The 15,930-nt window shown below is 42.7% G+C and overlaps 1 protein-coding gene across 2 annotated transcripts in view; it reads left to right on the top strand.

Moving 5' to 3' along the window:
• The window catches only part of BRWD3 (bromodomain and WD repeat domain containing 3), a 61,520-nt gene that overhangs the window by 25,664 nt on the left and 19,926 nt on the right, over nt 1-15,930 (top strand). For both annotated transcript variants that reach the window (XM_075435899.1, XM_075435898.1), the window contains exons 12-24: nt 866-906; nt 5,061-5,165; nt 6,270-6,423; nt 6,958-7,092; nt 7,930-8,058; nt 8,469-8,694; nt 9,387-9,557; nt 11,366-11,549; nt 12,055-12,148; nt 12,791-12,940; nt 13,757-13,833; nt 14,829-15,006; nt 15,601-15,717. In XM_075435899.1, the coding sequence (XP_075292014.1) occupies nt 866-906; nt 5,061-5,165; nt 6,270-6,423; nt 6,958-7,092; nt 7,930-8,058; nt 8,469-8,694; nt 9,387-9,557; nt 11,366-11,549; nt 12,055-12,148; nt 12,791-12,940; nt 13,757-13,833; nt 14,829-15,006; nt 15,601-15,717 (1,761 nt within the window). The remainder of the gene's footprint in view (nt 1-865; nt 907-5,060; nt 5,166-6,269; nt 6,424-6,957; nt 7,093-7,929; nt 8,059-8,468; nt 8,695-9,386; nt 9,558-11,365; nt 11,550-12,054; nt 12,149-12,790; nt 12,941-13,756; nt 13,834-14,828; nt 15,007-15,600; nt 15,718-15,930) is intronic.

Below are 15,930 nucleotides of genomic sequence, written 5' to 3'. Positions count from 1 at the left end.
GGGTTAAGGCTGAGGTCTAAATTGATTCACTGAGCTTCAAGGGCAGTCGTGGGTCTCACATTTGAGTCTCAGAGCTCCAAGCCAACAAACCCAACAAGTATTTTGCTCACAAAAGCAAAACTGTTTTCTATATTCAGCAGTTCAGGTTTGGAGTAAATTGTCATTCCTTTAATTTTTTGGAGCGTGCTCTTCTGAATACAACTGACTGCTGTCAGCCTGCCCTTGAAACAGTCCCCAACTGGACACTTGGTTATCGGGAACTAGAGACGTCAGCGGGAGTGAAGATAACAAGTGCCCGTAGCCAACACAAGTATTTAGCAAAATAAAAAAAAGGGGCAAACCGTGTCTAAAAGCTAGCATTTGTTTCTCCACGACTTAAAAGTGGAAATGAAGCCAAGGTTTGCATTTTTTGGATGAAAGGTTTTGATGCGCTTTAATGCTAGGTCTACAAATTGCAAACCTGCTGTCATCCATTCTTCGGTTAAGGCGTTCTTTCTCCGCCTTGCCGAGTGCTGTAGCTACGAGGCCTCGTGAGCTCCCACCGTTCGTTATCGCTGTTAAGGCTGCGGCGTGTGAAGGGTGCAGGGTCTCCCCGAAAGCCGGCCCCAGCGTGCTCCGGCAGAGCTGAGCTGCTTCTGGAGCAACGCGAAGCCGTAGCCTCTCTGCAGTGTCTAACACAGTGTGTCTGGGGAAGTTTTAACCTCAAGTGGCACTGCTCCCTGCTTGAATTTGTCAGACAGTATGGTGTAGGAGATGTATGGGAAGGTGCAATTAGTTAAAGAGGAGCTCATCATTACGGTCTTTTCGGAGGAGTGTTTCAGCCTACAAATCACTTACTGCTGTTTTTTTCCTCCCTTCTGTTTAGGACAAAGTGGTTGCCGTCCAGTTCTGTAACAATGGTGACAGGTGAGTGGCTGTCCTGGGATTTTGACATGACAAGTGTGGTATTTAATTTTCCAAATCACTTTTCAGAGAAAATTTGGTGCGACAGGAAGACCGTTCATGGGCTCTTGTTAATCTTAGACCAATTGTTTGAAGTAGATTGCAAGGTGTGTGCCATATCCACAGACTTGGACCTGCTCTCCTCTGCCGTAACAACAGGAACGTTCTGTAGCTGTGCTTTTGTTTTGGGTGTTTTTAAACTGAGCAAATTGGAAACCAAATTTTGTATCCTTTCTGTGCAAGTGTCTTACTTCACAGGTAGCCTTGTTAAGTACAGAAAGGGTTACTTCTGGAGTAAGAGCATTAGAGTAAATGTAGTTCCAAGCAACAGTTAGAACTGTTACAGATACGCAGACAGTCAAGTAATTCTGCAAGGAGCTCTGGTCTGGTCTTCACTGAAGGAGCCTTTCTTGCAAGGTGCTTTTACATGGTAAAATGGCAATAACACCTGAGTGTATTTGTTGTTTATAATGGGATCAGGAATTTGGTTTCTCGATTTCTTTTCTTTGTTACTTTTTCTTAACTAGAATATCAGGTTACATATAGGGGGGAAAAAAAAAGCTTGTTGGCTTTATCATTTCAGTCCTGTTAGAGCAAGTTGAAAAATAGCTACATATACATAGTTACTTATCTGTGTGGTGCTTGTCTGAGTTGGTGACTTCTGGGCATCCTTTTTTCTGGAGCTGCAGGAAGCGGAGGGGTGGCACGGTGACCGTACCGCTCGTCTGCATGCCGGGGCTGATGGCCAAGGGGAGGCCGAGTGACAGTAGCACTGCAGGTAGCTGCTGCATTCAAAAGAGTTACGTTTCCCTTGTTTCTGTGCTGGGGCACAGAGGAGGAAGCTGCTTTACCTCTTGATCAACTGCTCTCGCTGTGTCCTCTCTGTAGTAAGCAGTACAGGGATGTGACACTGGCTTCCAAAGACGTATGCTCGTGGATGAGCATCTGAGCAGTGTCATCTGCCCCGACCGAAAGGGTGTACCAACTCAGTGCAGTCATTGTGAAAAGAAGATAAACATGAAAGGGGAAATAAAACTTGGTGTGTTGTCGGAAATGAGATGGGAGGAAATCAAGGAACTGATGGTGTCTAAATGCTGAGTGTCGTGCGTAAGGAAAACGAGGAGCTGTAGAGCTGCCTTGTACCTTGGAGGGGTTTTTTCCCATTACGTCACTGTGCTCTTATTTGTGATCCAAATGACGATCATGTTGAAGCCGATAGTGTTATTGATAGATTATGTATATGTTGGGGTTTTTTTTGTTAAAATTTACTTCTCTTGCATATGTTTTCTGTATCTTTTATACCAGCTGGGGACCAAGGAAGCAGCCAGTGATTAGCATATTTTGAAAACATTTTCTGAATAATATGACATTGCTGATATGTTGCTGAAACTTAAGGCCATCCACCCTGTACTGTCTGTCTGATTTAATTCTGTGGTGAATGATTTCTTCTGCAGGCCCTCTCTGGGCACACTGAATAAGCAAGTTGTCTCTTCTGGTGCTCAGAGTTCTGAAAAACATGGGAAGAGTGTTTGTTTTCATACACACGCTCACAGTTCCCAAGAGCTCAACTTCTGTCATGTTCTACAGTGATAAAAGTGGTACGATGAATAACCAAGCCCTCATCCCTCATCTTGTGGGGTTTTTTTTTTTTAACTCTTGAAGTAAGAGAAAACCCCACCCCAAAACCCCAATTTATTTCCCAGGGGGAATAAGCAAAGAACAGCTCTTCAGTGGGATGTAAAGGTGCGGTTGATCCTCACATCCCACATTTGGATCCAGTCTATTTAGTAGATAGAATTCCCTTGCTTAATTTGTCTGCATTTGAGGGTAAAACTTTCCTTTACATAGGTTCTTCTCATTGCAGTTGTTTGGCTTTTCACAAGGATTTCCATGGTTTGTGTAATACTTTGGTCGTGTCCTACCCTACTTTTGTGGTGTCTCCTTGCAAGCCCCTATCTTTAGCCTTCACCGAGTCACCGGTGTGTCGGGATAGCTGAACGTCACCAAGCGTGATATTCAAAGGGTGAATCTTAACATTTCCTGGAGCGAAGGCTGTGTGAGCCTGTGTTCGTTTGTGTGACTCTCGAGGAGCCACAGTACTTCCTGTCGCTGGTTTCTGGCCCTGAGGATACGGGACAGTTGCTCTACACGCCCGTCGCGTTCTCTCTGAGCTCGCACTCCTCGGCTGCTGCCACCTCTCCAGAACCGGTCACAGAGGCACAGTCTTAAAAACTGTGGGTCTCGATCAGTTCATTGGGCTGCTTTATTCTTCGTAATAGTTTACTTACCTCTGACGACGTACCTGGCAAATGCGTGAATTTCTAGGCAAACAGGTGAATGCCCAGTTAATTAGTTTAGATGATAACAGTAATCCCGTGGTCTTAAAACTTATGAAGTGAACCATTCCAACCTGCAGAGCCCTCTGTTTTTGAAACTCTGCAAAGTCAGGATGCCGTCTCTTACGTCGCAATTAAAGTCAGGATGCTCATGATAAAACACGTAAAGGTGCCTGCGTGTCGAACTTCTGCAGCACGGCTGTGGTGGGGAGCGGCCTGGCCAGCTTTGATCAGCGTCTCCACGTAAAAGCTTTTGGGCCCACTTTTGCTCATATTCCTTATTTCGCTTGGCAGGAGGGTTAAGGGATGTGGGCAAGAGGAGCCTGCCAAGCAAAGCTGTGGCTTTGCCAGTGGAACTGCACCTGCAGTCGGAGGTCTTGGTGGTGTAAATGTGTGTGGGAACGTACCGGTAGGATTGTACCGACGGTTCCTGCTGAGCAGCGTGAGAGCACGGCCTCCCGGGGGGTGTCGGGGCGCGGGGTCGCTGAGAACTCCGCTCGTGTGCTGCAGTGATGCTTCTGGTGGAAAAGCCATAGCTTCCTTTTTATTTCAATGTGAAGAAGTAAAAATAAAAATAAAATGAACGTCACAAGCATTTTTAAACCCTTTTTAATCATGATGAAAAAAATTAGATCAGGGAAACTGAAAAGGTGAAACAATGACTTATTAAAATAGAATTGAATAGGCTTGCCTTTTGACAGTAATTCAGTATATAAATGGAATCTGCTTTTAAAGGTGTTGGCCGTCCTGTGAAAAGGTATTACTTTTGAGGAGCTTTTTTTTTAAATTTCTCAAGAACAATGGTTTCTGTGACACTGGCAGCCAAAGCACGACGATGTAGTTCAGTGCATTTGCTGGATGCTTGAATTTTTTAAACAAGGGGGAGCTTAAAAATGAAAATACTCATGTTCAGGTTCACAGGCAGGGCTACCTACCTGCGTTCAGCTTGGGCATTTCTCTTCTCTGTCTTCACCCTCTCCCTGAGTTAATGTATTATAATTTATGCCAGACTCCTGGCATGCCATTTCTTTTTCTTTGCTGCCACTATGAACTGCTCAAGGGATTTGCTGATGTCATTAGAAAGGGAATGTGCAGCTTGTATGAATTACGACATTGAAGTCATTCCAAGGCCATCTGCTAGCTGTAGCCAAATGTAATTAATGTGGTGGAATACAGACTCTTTTGTGCCGTACAATATCTGATATGAAAATTGTAACCTCGCTGTCTTTTAATTACATTCCCTAGATCAGAGATACACAAACAATATAAAGAAGAAGTGCTGAAAAAAGATGAAATACCTCTCGCTTCTGTGCTGGTGTGAGCGGGCGTGCTCGTGGCTTGCCGGCGTTTTGTAGCTGCCGGTTTCCTGTGGCAGTGGTTCGTGGGTATTTTAGGAGCTGTTAAACAGGCCTATGTGTGGGCATATCTAGAGCAGGACAAGTGCATATAGACAAGGATACACTTCCAAATATATATATATACATATATGTATACTTGTGTACAGGTGCACACATGCATGGTGGTTGCAGAGCAACATAAAAGCAAGCGCTTGTCGCAACCTTTCCTAAGGTGGATGGCAGCCCTCTGCCGAGCTCCTGAATATTCTTGCCACAGGATTTAGCATGCCCACACTGTTGCTGAGGTTGGAAAACTCCGTAGCAGAGCTACTGAAGAGCAAGAAAATGCAGCCCTGTGATGGGCATGTGGGTATTAGACCAAAAGCAGCGGTAACTTATCCTTATTCGGAATTTCATGACTTTTTTTTTTCTTTTTTTTCCTCAGCTTAAGATTTGTCAGTGGAAGCAGAGATGGAACAGCAAGAATATGGCACTATCAGCAGCAAGACTGGAAGAGTGTGGTCCTGGATATGGCTACTAAAATGACAGGGTAAACCAAACCAAACCAGAACACACTGCATAGCCACATGCGTGCAAAACAAAATCTTCCATCATATTGAAAACTATTTATTTACTGCCATTCTGAGTTAATTTCAGTGCGTGTTCTTTGTCTGCTGAAAATGCCACGGCTCTAGCTGCTAAGTTACACAGTTAATTAGCCCCCAAAAGATAATATTAATACGTTAGTAGTTCCCTACTGTAATGGTTGGGAAATATTTTGTTTTTTACGTGTGAAGTAAGACTGTCAAATAGAGTTCATCTCATGGAAAGATACTATAGCAGAACCTCGTTGACCGTATGCTGACCTACAAGTTTCTTGAAAAATGTCTGAAACAACTGTTGGTTTCTGTCATCTCTCAGCCAAGTTCAGAGTAGCAGCTGCCACAATGAGTGTCCTCAGGTCGTTACTGTTTATTTTATGTTATATGCTCAGCTATGTAATACGTAATCTCCAGATGGCTTCTTAACATTGTATTTTTGCGTAAGTTTTCAAGTAAGAGATGAAATATGGTGATTTGGTTCTTGGGTTCAGTTAGGGTTTCCAGTTTTTCTTTCTGAGATCCTCAGGTGACTTCCTGAAGTGGCCTTGTAATAGAATATGCACAATACCAAAAAGCAGAAATGGAGAAATCCATTAGGCATTTTGCTTTGCAGAATTCTTTATATTTCATATGGTTACATTTTTAATAAGGTAGCTGTCAAAGTATGATTTGAATTTATTTAGCAGTTCTTGCTCAAGATAGAGTTTACTCGTGTTGATGACTGATAAGAATAATGCCTTGGAGCAAAAAACTTAATAGAACTGAATTGCTTGAAAGAAAGAATTGGGGTAGGCGAGGATCATCGCTTCAGAAGAACAGAAGTGAGACTTTTGCTTTTGAAGGAAATAAAACTCTTTAAATCTTAGTGGTACTGAATATTTCCTGCATCTGTTTTTCACTGCTGCGGAAGCCATCCTTCGTTCTCCTGTATTAGCCAGCAGTCACAGTGGTGGCAGCCATGCTCTCCCTAATTTCATACTTACTTATTGCTGTTTAGTGTTTCTGCATGTAGTTACTGGTTTATTTCTTCTTTAAATTATGAATTTCCTTAGAAACAATGTAGCATCTGGGGAGGACAAGGTGACTAAACTGAAGGTTACTATGGTGGCTTGGGACAGATACGATGCCACTGTCATCACCGCAGTCAACAATTTCCTTCTCAAAGTGTGGAACTCGTCCACGGGGCAGCTTCTGCATAGCTTATCTGTGAGTAAAATTCAAGTGGGTAATCCCAAATTGTTACGGTTCAACTCTGAAATTGATCTGAGGCTAAGCTGCATCATCGTTCCCCCTGACGAGGAGTGGTTTGCCCTGAAGCGTGCCACCCGTCCGACGCTTCTTGGGAGGGGTTGTGTGTCATGGGGAAAGGAGCTGGTGACCCCAGTGCTGCCAGGCCCTGGTGACCGCTGCCTGGCAAGGCAGCCCTTCGGAGGCCACCGTTCCTGCCCAGATCAGAGGGCTACAGCCATCCTCACTGCTGATTTCTCCTTCCTCCCCATCCCTCTTCATCTCAGCTGTGCTGAGCTACAGCCTGAGGCACTTACGAAGTGGGCAGTGACAATGCCAAGCCTCTGACAGAAATGGTGATGAAGTACAGACCCAGTTCTAGTCCAAGATCCAGTAAATTGAGCTGTCATGGGTGACTGCCTGAACTGAAAAGTCCTCACACGAAATACTGGCATGTTTGAAGGCATTACGTGGAGAAACATCTCTTGCTTTTCCACCCTGCTTTCATTGCAGGGTCACGATGATGAAGTTTTTGTTCTGGAGGCCCATCCGTTTGACCAAAGGATTGTGCTTTCGGCGGGTCACGATGGAAATATTTTTGTTTGGGATATAGACAAAGGAACAAAAATTCGCAATTATTTTAACATGGTAAGAATGATCAGGGAAGGGTTTGGGGGGGGGGTTTTGCAGGTTTGTGTAACACTGATCTTGAGGCAAAAGCAGATTTCATGATATACCTATTGTGACCAGTGTTACAAGAGGATTAGGGGAAAACTCCTACATATTAAACAGAAAACTCTGAACCCTTCAGTAAGCAACACCCAAGTATGTTTTTGCATATTGTAAGGGTAGCAGCAAGTCTTCCCTGGGATCTGCTACATCTGAATATTATTTGTGCAGATGGGTATGGCTATACCATGCAAAAGATCGCTCTACCTTGGGAGTCACTACAATGAAAACCAGTAAGCCTGACCATTCTGGCACAGTGCTGGGGTCTGGGAAACACCGTGCTTGGCGCTGCGCCGCATTTTGCTTAACGCGCCCGGTGCCAGGTCTGTTGGTTTGGTTCCAGCGCTGAGCGAACGCGGCTGTACTGCGTCAGGACCTGCGCTGGCCTCCTGGCACCTGGGGCTGTGAAACCTGCTTGGACGGAGCCAGGACGCGTCTCAGAGCTTTGGTGCAGGCTTGCCCTGTGTCTGCCGTTAACGTGAAGTGTAGACTTGTAGGTGGTTGTTTCACAACGTACATCAAAAGCTGCACTGAAGTTTCAGGACAAAGAGAAAATGCAAGGTGTTGACTTCATCATTCAGTGAAAGTTTAATTATTAAAGTGGAAAAAAAAAAAGGTGTAAATCCATCTTGAGTGAGGTGCAGATTTACACAGAATTAGGGTTAAATACTTGATGGAGCGCAGGTGAAATTTTTGTACAAACGCTCTTCTAGAGAAGGCGTGATTGTGAAGGGACTGCGCTGTGCTTGTGTGCAGATTGAGGGCCAAGGCCACGGAGCTGTTTTTGATTGCAAGTTCTCACCAGATGGACAGCATTTTGCCTGCACAGACTCTCACGGACATCTGCTACTATTTGGTTTTGGATGCAATAAATATTATGAAAAGGTGGGTTGAATGGATTTTAAACTCTTTTGCGTCTTGATCTGATTTTGTCTTAGAAGTATTTGTGTTACAGTTTATTCCCTCGCCCTGCCCCAAACAAAGTAGTAATTAGATCATGAAGCGGTTGCTGTTTACCTAAATCAAAAAGATTTAGACAAGAGAATCTCTATAGACAGGGGAACAAAGCATTAACTTCTGTCTCTTCGCCTCTGTTGGCATATTTTACCATTGAATTTTTGCATCAGGCCTTGATAATAAACCGCATTTGTGGTCGGAATCTGTTCTCTGTCATAACATTTCTTCTGCTGATCTGCAGTGTAGGAGTTGTGGTTTATGGGTATGGGAGCCATTCCAAAGCAGCAAGACAGCTGCAAATGATCGTTGATTTATTTACTAAATTGCTTTTCTTGCAGATTCCAGATCAGATGTTCTTTCATACGGATTACCGACCACTGATCCGTGATGCAAATAACTACGTGTTGGATGAACAGACTCAACAGGCTCCACATCTTATGCCTCCTCCGTTCCTGGTGGATGTTGATGGAAATCCTCATCCCACCAGATTCCAGCGGCTGGTACCAGGGAGGGAAAATTGCAAGGATGAACAACTTATTCCTCAGCTGGGATATGTAGCTAACGGTACGCTGTCTAAAACTCGTGCATAATACACGTATTGCACAGTAATGAGCACCAACTCGGTGGGGTGGTACTAGGAGGATTGATTTGTTTCAGTTGCCTTCTGTCATCAGTGATTTAAATTCAGTGTAGAGGTAGGAGAGGAGATGGGTTGGCTTTATGGTGTAAAGAAAGTGTAGGGAATCAGCTTGACTGGAGACAAGACAAGGAGACGGCAGTATTCCAAGATCTGTGGACTTCTACCAGGTGTATGGCAGCACGCTTGAAGAATTGTCCCATAAACCTCAGTGTAACTATGTGTATGAGTAAGGAAGCAGGAAGGTAAAGAAGACGTTGAAAAAATAGCTTTTGTTTCTTACAACACATTTCTTTTCATGTAGATAATAAATTTTTGCAAAACCCTGATCTCCACAAGAGGTCTTCCATTATTACCTACCAAAGCGTAGTTTCTTTTTCCTGTTTCTAAAGGTTTGGGTTTAGATTTTACGTGCAGTCTGTAATTTTAGGCTTTTGTTGTAACTTCTCTTTTAAACTTTACCTCCATTTATTACATGAGAGCAGAAGGCCAGCTGGTGATCAGATGTTTTGCAGAGCAGACAAATAATTGTGCAGTTTTGTATTTGAGTGTTTCTTTGGTGTTTAGTAAAACAGACATGAATAATTTTATAAGCAGTTGTGGCTTTGTTCTTGTCAAGGTGATGGTGAAGTGGTCGAACAAGTCATCGGACAGCAAACTAATGACCAGGATGAGAGCATCCTTGATGGAATGATCAGAGAACTACAGAGGGAGCAAGATCTGAGACTAATTAATGAAGGAGAAACTCTTCCAAACCCTCCACTCAACAGATCCCACTCTGTTAATGGAAGTACGTGTCCTTTGTTACCTCCGTCGTTTCTTTTCCTGAAGCACGGTGAGGTACTGCTCAGAGTGTGTTAGTGTGGGTTCCAGGACGGAGTCTTTGAGGACGCTTTTCTCTCTTGTTCTCATACACGTTGTTAACCTGTGTGGAGTAGCTGCATGTTCTGCTGATGCTAGCAGAGGAATTAAGTCTAAGGTGCAGCTGAGGGCACACAAGGGTCTAACCAGGCTGTACCTGATTACCTAGAACTATTAGGCTGTAAGTGTATCTGTTACAAACCTTTCCTAAAAAATGAAGTTCCCTGTATTGTCTTGATGTCACTTAGTGACTGCAGAGATGATACTTTGTAACTGCATAATGTCAAGATAACAGCATGTAATTAGCGAATGTCAATGACATGCAATGTTGTGACAGACTAATGGCTTCCTGTTGCAAGATAAATGCGAAGGCTGAGCATCAGTGTTTATAAAATAAACATGTCTGCTCTGTCTCAGTGTTTCCTTGGGAAGCCTGAGATTATTCTCCTGGTAAGTGTTCTGCTACTGTGATTCTTTTTTTTTTCATACACAAAGCGATTAAAAATTTAAACCAAACTCAATCAGACGTGGACAGCTGACTGTGAGGCAGCTGACGGAGTGCGGTTGGTCTAGCAGAGCAGGTGCTGCGGACTTGTGCTGCAAGTCGTCCTGAGCTTTTGAAGGATTTACACCCACTAATAAATTAGTTCTAGGTTAAATGACTGATTACACATTTGAATTAGATTTCCTGGCAAAGCTCATTAGGATTGCTAGATTTGGAATTGCTTGCCTTCAGATTGAAGAATGAATAGGAAAAATATTAGGGGAAAATGCTGAAAATACACTTTTGCTTTGGTCTGAGTTGATATTGTCAAGAAGGTGGCCTGGAAGCCAGCTTCAACTCACAAGAAGTCTTTTCTGCTGCTTCCGACAGGTTGATGTGTTGTGCAATCCCTGTTCTCAATTTTATTTGTATGTTCCCGTAGTTGTGTGAAAGGCAATTTCCAGATACGAGTAGTATGGAAAGTAAAGTAGTTACCTTACAGAACTTGCACTGAGCAGTGACTTTGCTCCATGAACTGCCCATTTGCGTGAGTTAACTGGAGTATGGTTAAAGTACCTGATATTTAAATAGCCAAATATTTTTGTATAGGTTTGCACAACTGTGAATGCAGTTTATTCATGCGTTAACCAGCTTTAAGCACGTGGAAATTGTGTTGGTGCATTCCCAAGCGATGAGAGAAGTTAAGGCAGTGGTGTAGGTGCTTCTGACATTTTCAGCCTATTTGTGTCACTTTGCTACCTAAAGTGTCTGTTTTCTCCCGGGTACGAAGCCGTGCGTTGTGGTGCCACCTGACGCAACGCCCAGAGCGGGAGCGGTGCCTGCGGCGCAGCAGAGACGCGTTCCAAACACAGCGCAAATGGAGCTGCCACAGAAACCTTACACCTGGCAGCAGGATTTAGGATGCGTGATCTCAGAGCCTTTGAACAGTTGACAAGATTTTGATTTGGTGGTCACTAAAGTGCCTTGGAAACTGTTCTCATAGATTATTTCCTTTGCTTGCCTCAGATGTCTCCAAGATGTAGGAAGCCACAATGATGTTACAGTAGCATGCGCATCTCCAGTAGTCGAAGGCCAAGACACAAAAATGTTCATCTGAAGCAAAAGGCAAAGCCACTTAACAGAGAATGTGTTGTTTATTGCCAAAAAAGAATCTCCATGCAGTCCTTCAGCTCTAAATTCTAGATTTTATTGATGGTTTATAGAAGTGAAGAAAAATCTTTTTTCTTCCTTAGCTCTTCGAAGTCCGGGTTTGGATGTTGCATCTCCACCAAACGTTGGTCTCCGGAGAAGCGGTCAGATTGAAGGGGTCCGGCAAATGCATCACAACGCTCCCCGAAGTCAGATGGCGACAGAGAGGGATCTCATGGCGTGGAGCAGGAGAGTAGTGGTGAACGAGCTTCCTCCAGGCATCAGCAAGTAAGGCGCGAAGTGAGACGGGAGAAAAAGATGAAATTGTATAATGTTTAACGATCCTTCCATATACCTGTTGCCAGTTTTAAAGAATGATTTTTCAGAAGTGTGTTGGCTTTTTTTTGTTTGTTTGCTTTGAAAGACAGGAATTAGGATTAGAGTGGTAGCCTCTGCTGGAGAGTTGAGAATAGTAATCCCTTCTCTTCGCAATTGAATCTTTCTTCGGTAGTTCACATATCGCTTTCTTCCTGAAGCTTTATTTAAAAAAACCATGAAAGTAATTTTAATACGTTTCAATTTTCTTGAAAATAATTATGCATGCTCAACTAATAAGTTTGCTTCCTTAACTTGTGATTCCAAGCGTGAAGTGTGTGTGGATGCTGCTAGGAGGACTTGTGCACAGATTTCTTATAGCAAGGGTACCAGAAGTATTTTAGTGTGTATATTAATGAGGCTGTCAAGTTACATGATGATGAATCGAATGAAATGGATGTTTCCTATGTGTAATTAGGGTCCAGGAAGAATGTCGAGCTGCCAAAGGTGAAATCGAAATCAATTTATACACTGTCGAAAAGAAGAGAAAGCCATCCCACACCTTACAACGGGTGAGTTAATTCACTGGAAGAGAGAACCCGGGTGTGAAGCAGGTCTGAGCACCGAGTGAAAAAAGACAAGCAAAAGACCAATTTTATTAAATGATTTAGGAGATCAATAGCACTAACAATTTCTCTGGCTCTCTGTCTTCCTGCTGTAACTGTGATGTAACTGTAATTTGCCTGTCCTTATAGTCTAGTGTGGAGATAGTGTCTATCCGTAAGGCTTCGGTAGGGGGAAGATGCTGGGAGAGGGAGAGAGCAGAGCCACAGTGGCTGTTCAGTTTGACTTGTGGAAACTAGGAGAAATATCAGAGGTGCCACACTTTTTTAAGTGGCTAGCTTTTATCTGATCTGGAGACTGCAGGTATTTCTTAGAAAAACTTCTGTTTCTCTATAACTTCCTTCCTAAAGACTGCTACTTTAAAAAGTGCAATGGATATTGAACCAAAAAACCCCACCTGCGTGTGAAATGAAATGAACAACTGCAAGTGTGGAAAAGATATCTTCCGAGTTCTAATTCTAGATTTCCTAGCTGTCATTTGTAAATGCGATACAATATGCAGTCACTTTTATGAGGCACCTCTTAACTATGTCATTCCATATTAAATCTCTAATCTTCTTCTTTTTCTCCCTCCTGTCCTGTGATAAAAGAACGATTACCAGCCAGGAAGCGGAAGGTCTTTGAGGAGAAACCAGCGCAAACGCCAGCACGCCTACCAAACGCGCTCCACCATAGAACACAGTCAGCAAGGAGCAAGTCAAAACGCGCGTGCACGGGAAGAATCAGACAGCTCCTCAGAGGTCCGGTGCATCAGGCGGTTCTTTCCATAGGTTCCCTGTTCCAGATAGCGTGGTTTGACAGCAGATGTGCTGAGAGCACTGTTACTGTTAGGGCTCTGAGTTTCTCCACCTAGGAAGAAACACTCCCCACTGAGTCATTTGGACTGGTGGTGTCAGTGTAGTTCGTTGAGCTTGGAGAGAGAAACATCGTTTACCTCCATGCCAGGACAGTATTCAAAACTAGCTTAAAACAGGTTGTGGGTTTGTGGAATACTGAAACATTTTCAAGTAAACTTAACTGGGTTGCGTTAAACCACTTGCTGTGTTGGGATTTCAGACTGCACAGGTATCCTGGGTCACAGAGCTTTGATTTCATGTGCGTCTGTAGAGTGCTGTTGAGAGAGATTGAGTATCGGTATTAATCATTGATGTTGGCAAGGGAAGAACTTAAAATATACCAGATTAAATATAACTTGTTCTCATTAAGGAAGCGTGCAAAGTAAGAAGAGACTGAGCATTGTCACTTTGTAAATGCATTGAACGTACAGAATAGCGACAGAGCTGGCTGCTTGACACTAAAATTTATTAATCCGACGCTTAAATAAGAACTCATTCTATGTTTCTGATACCATTAAAATTCACACCGCTTTCTATAGAAATTATATAAGCATAGAGTATAACATTGATTAAGATACAGAAAGAAATTGTGGACTGACTTTAAGCTAAAGCAGTCCTTAAAGCGTTCCTCGGGTCAGACCGGTCGTGCCACTTGCTTGCAGACACAAACGGTGCGCTTCAAACTTGGCCCCAAAGTGAAACCTTTTGTTTGCAACGCAGGAAGATGAGACCGTTGGCACAAGTGACGCATCTATGGATGATCCTGTGGCAGCGTGGCAAAGCGAAAGCAGTTCCAGGTAGCTTTACTGCTCTCTTCGTTGTTAACTCTAGTTAATTAGGTAATTGAAGTAAGACAGTTGGTATTGTGATGCTGTGACTACAGGCCAGTGCAGATTTCTTACACCTTGTGACAGATGGAAACAAAGTGTTTAGGACACCTCGATAGTTTACAGTGGTAACCAATAAAATTTGTGGAATCTGTGAACAGGCAAACATTTTTGTGTATTTCAGTGACTAAGTAATTGCAGAACTTTTTACAACAGTATTTAACAGAAAACCAGAGTGAAAAATTCTTAATTTTGAAGACTGACTTCCCGCCCCCAATTCTTCATGAAGGATTTTATTTTGTATTTTTTGTGGGCTTTTTTTTTCAAAGTGAAGAGCAATTTTGAAAGACCATTTGTAAGAAAGTGTTGTCTGTAATTAAGAACTGCTTGAAAAAATCAGTGCCAGTTAGTCATATGCAATAGAAATATCGATAGAAGTGTATACATATCTTCCGTCCACACTTCGGTCTTTCCTGTTTCTCCTGTGGTCAGTAGGTGTTTGTGTACAATTTCTACAGTCTCTTTTCTTTTTTTTAATGTCACGCTTTTATGGCTGGAAGGGCCATGAGCTCATATAAATACTGTATATGTTGGTTGGATATTAAAAGAAGTCTGAACTGTATTTTTAAAAGAATGCTCTGGCTTTCTAAATTTTTCAGGCATTTTGTGCAGTCAGTGCTTATGAAGTCAGTCCATGAATCAGTAGAGATAATTAGTATGAAAATGGTTTATCAGCCATAACTGTAGTTTTACTGTGGGTTTGCAGTTGATAAAATAATTTGCTGAGATACACAAACTAGATAGCATTTAGGTTTTCTTTAAATTCACATGGGAATGAACTTTTGTGGTAATCCTGATATCTGTTCCACATAGCCAGAAGAACAGGTTGAACGTTTGGACCTTTCACTCCATAGTGTGAAAACTGAAGTGCTGTTTTCTTTCTTACAACTTTTTATTACCTACAGTGATTCATCAAGTGAATACTCTGACTGGACGGCAGATGCCGGGATTAACCTCCAGCCTCCAAAGAGACAAACCAGGCAGGCAGCTCGGAAAATCTGTAGCAGTTCTGAAGATGAAAATATGAAGGGAACAAAAGGACTGGAGCCAAAACGAAGGAAACTTAAACAGCCTAGAAAAAAGGTCAGCAATTTTATTTTTTTGTGGGTCTTTTTGACTTCATGAATATGCATTTTTTTGCAGTGGTTGTTTTCAAAGTAAAATTTTTCACAAACAAATACACAGTAACAGAGAACCTGTAGCTAGCACGAGAATTGTAATACCAGAGTAATTTTGTTTTGGCCCTACGGTAACATAGATGTGCTCCCATTTTCATACAGGTAGTTCTCCATTACCGGTGGGATGTTTTCTCCTAGACTGATGCTCTTCATTGCAGTTAGATTTACTCCAAGTGGTTTGGGTGTAAAATTATAGGGCATCTGCATCGTATCTACATTGTCAGATTTCTTTTCCCTGGTCTTTTTTAAAGACGACATTTAGAATATTTCTAAGGAAAGAAATATATAATCTCTTTATTTATGAGCGTTTTAGTTTTCCACTATATTGATAACAAACGTGTCTGTTACTTAGCTGAGGTTTTTTGGAAAGTTGGCATCCCAGCGTTTGCGTTGCCCTTACATCTGGTTATCCCTAGTAAGTGCTGTGTGATAGTTCTGCTTGTATGCTCTGCCAGTGTAATTACAGCTTGTACTCTAATTTTAATGTAATATATTTAAGAAACCAAGTGGACTGCTTTCGATGGAAGGTGAACCCAGTGAAGAATGGCTTGCCCCGCAGTGGATCTTGGACACTATACCCCGCCGCTCGCCTTTTGTCCCACAAATGGGAGACGAGGTAACGAGCGTATTGATTCTGAAATTCCCACCTAGGCTGATGAACATGTCTTGGTCAGGGCTATTAAATCTAGCAATATTTGCAGTGAATCGTGCTCAAGATAGGATGAGTTGTGATAACTTTTTTTCCCCCAGAAACCAGTTGCTCACAGATAGCTGTCCTGTCTCTTTTCATGCACATGTAGGTTATATGTCGCAGGAAGGATTGGTCGTG

Source organism: Opisthocomus hoazin, chromosome 14 (genome assembly GCF_030867145.1).
Source record: "Opisthocomus hoazin isolate bOpiHoa1 chromosome 14, bOpiHoa1.hap1, whole genome shotgun sequence".
In the NCBI taxonomy this organism is placed as follows: Eukaryota; Metazoa; Chordata; class Aves; order Opisthocomiformes; family Opisthocomidae; genus Opisthocomus; species Opisthocomus hoazin.
Note: the sequence above shows the minus strand (reverse complement) of the source record. Positions and strands in the feature narration are given on the sequence as shown.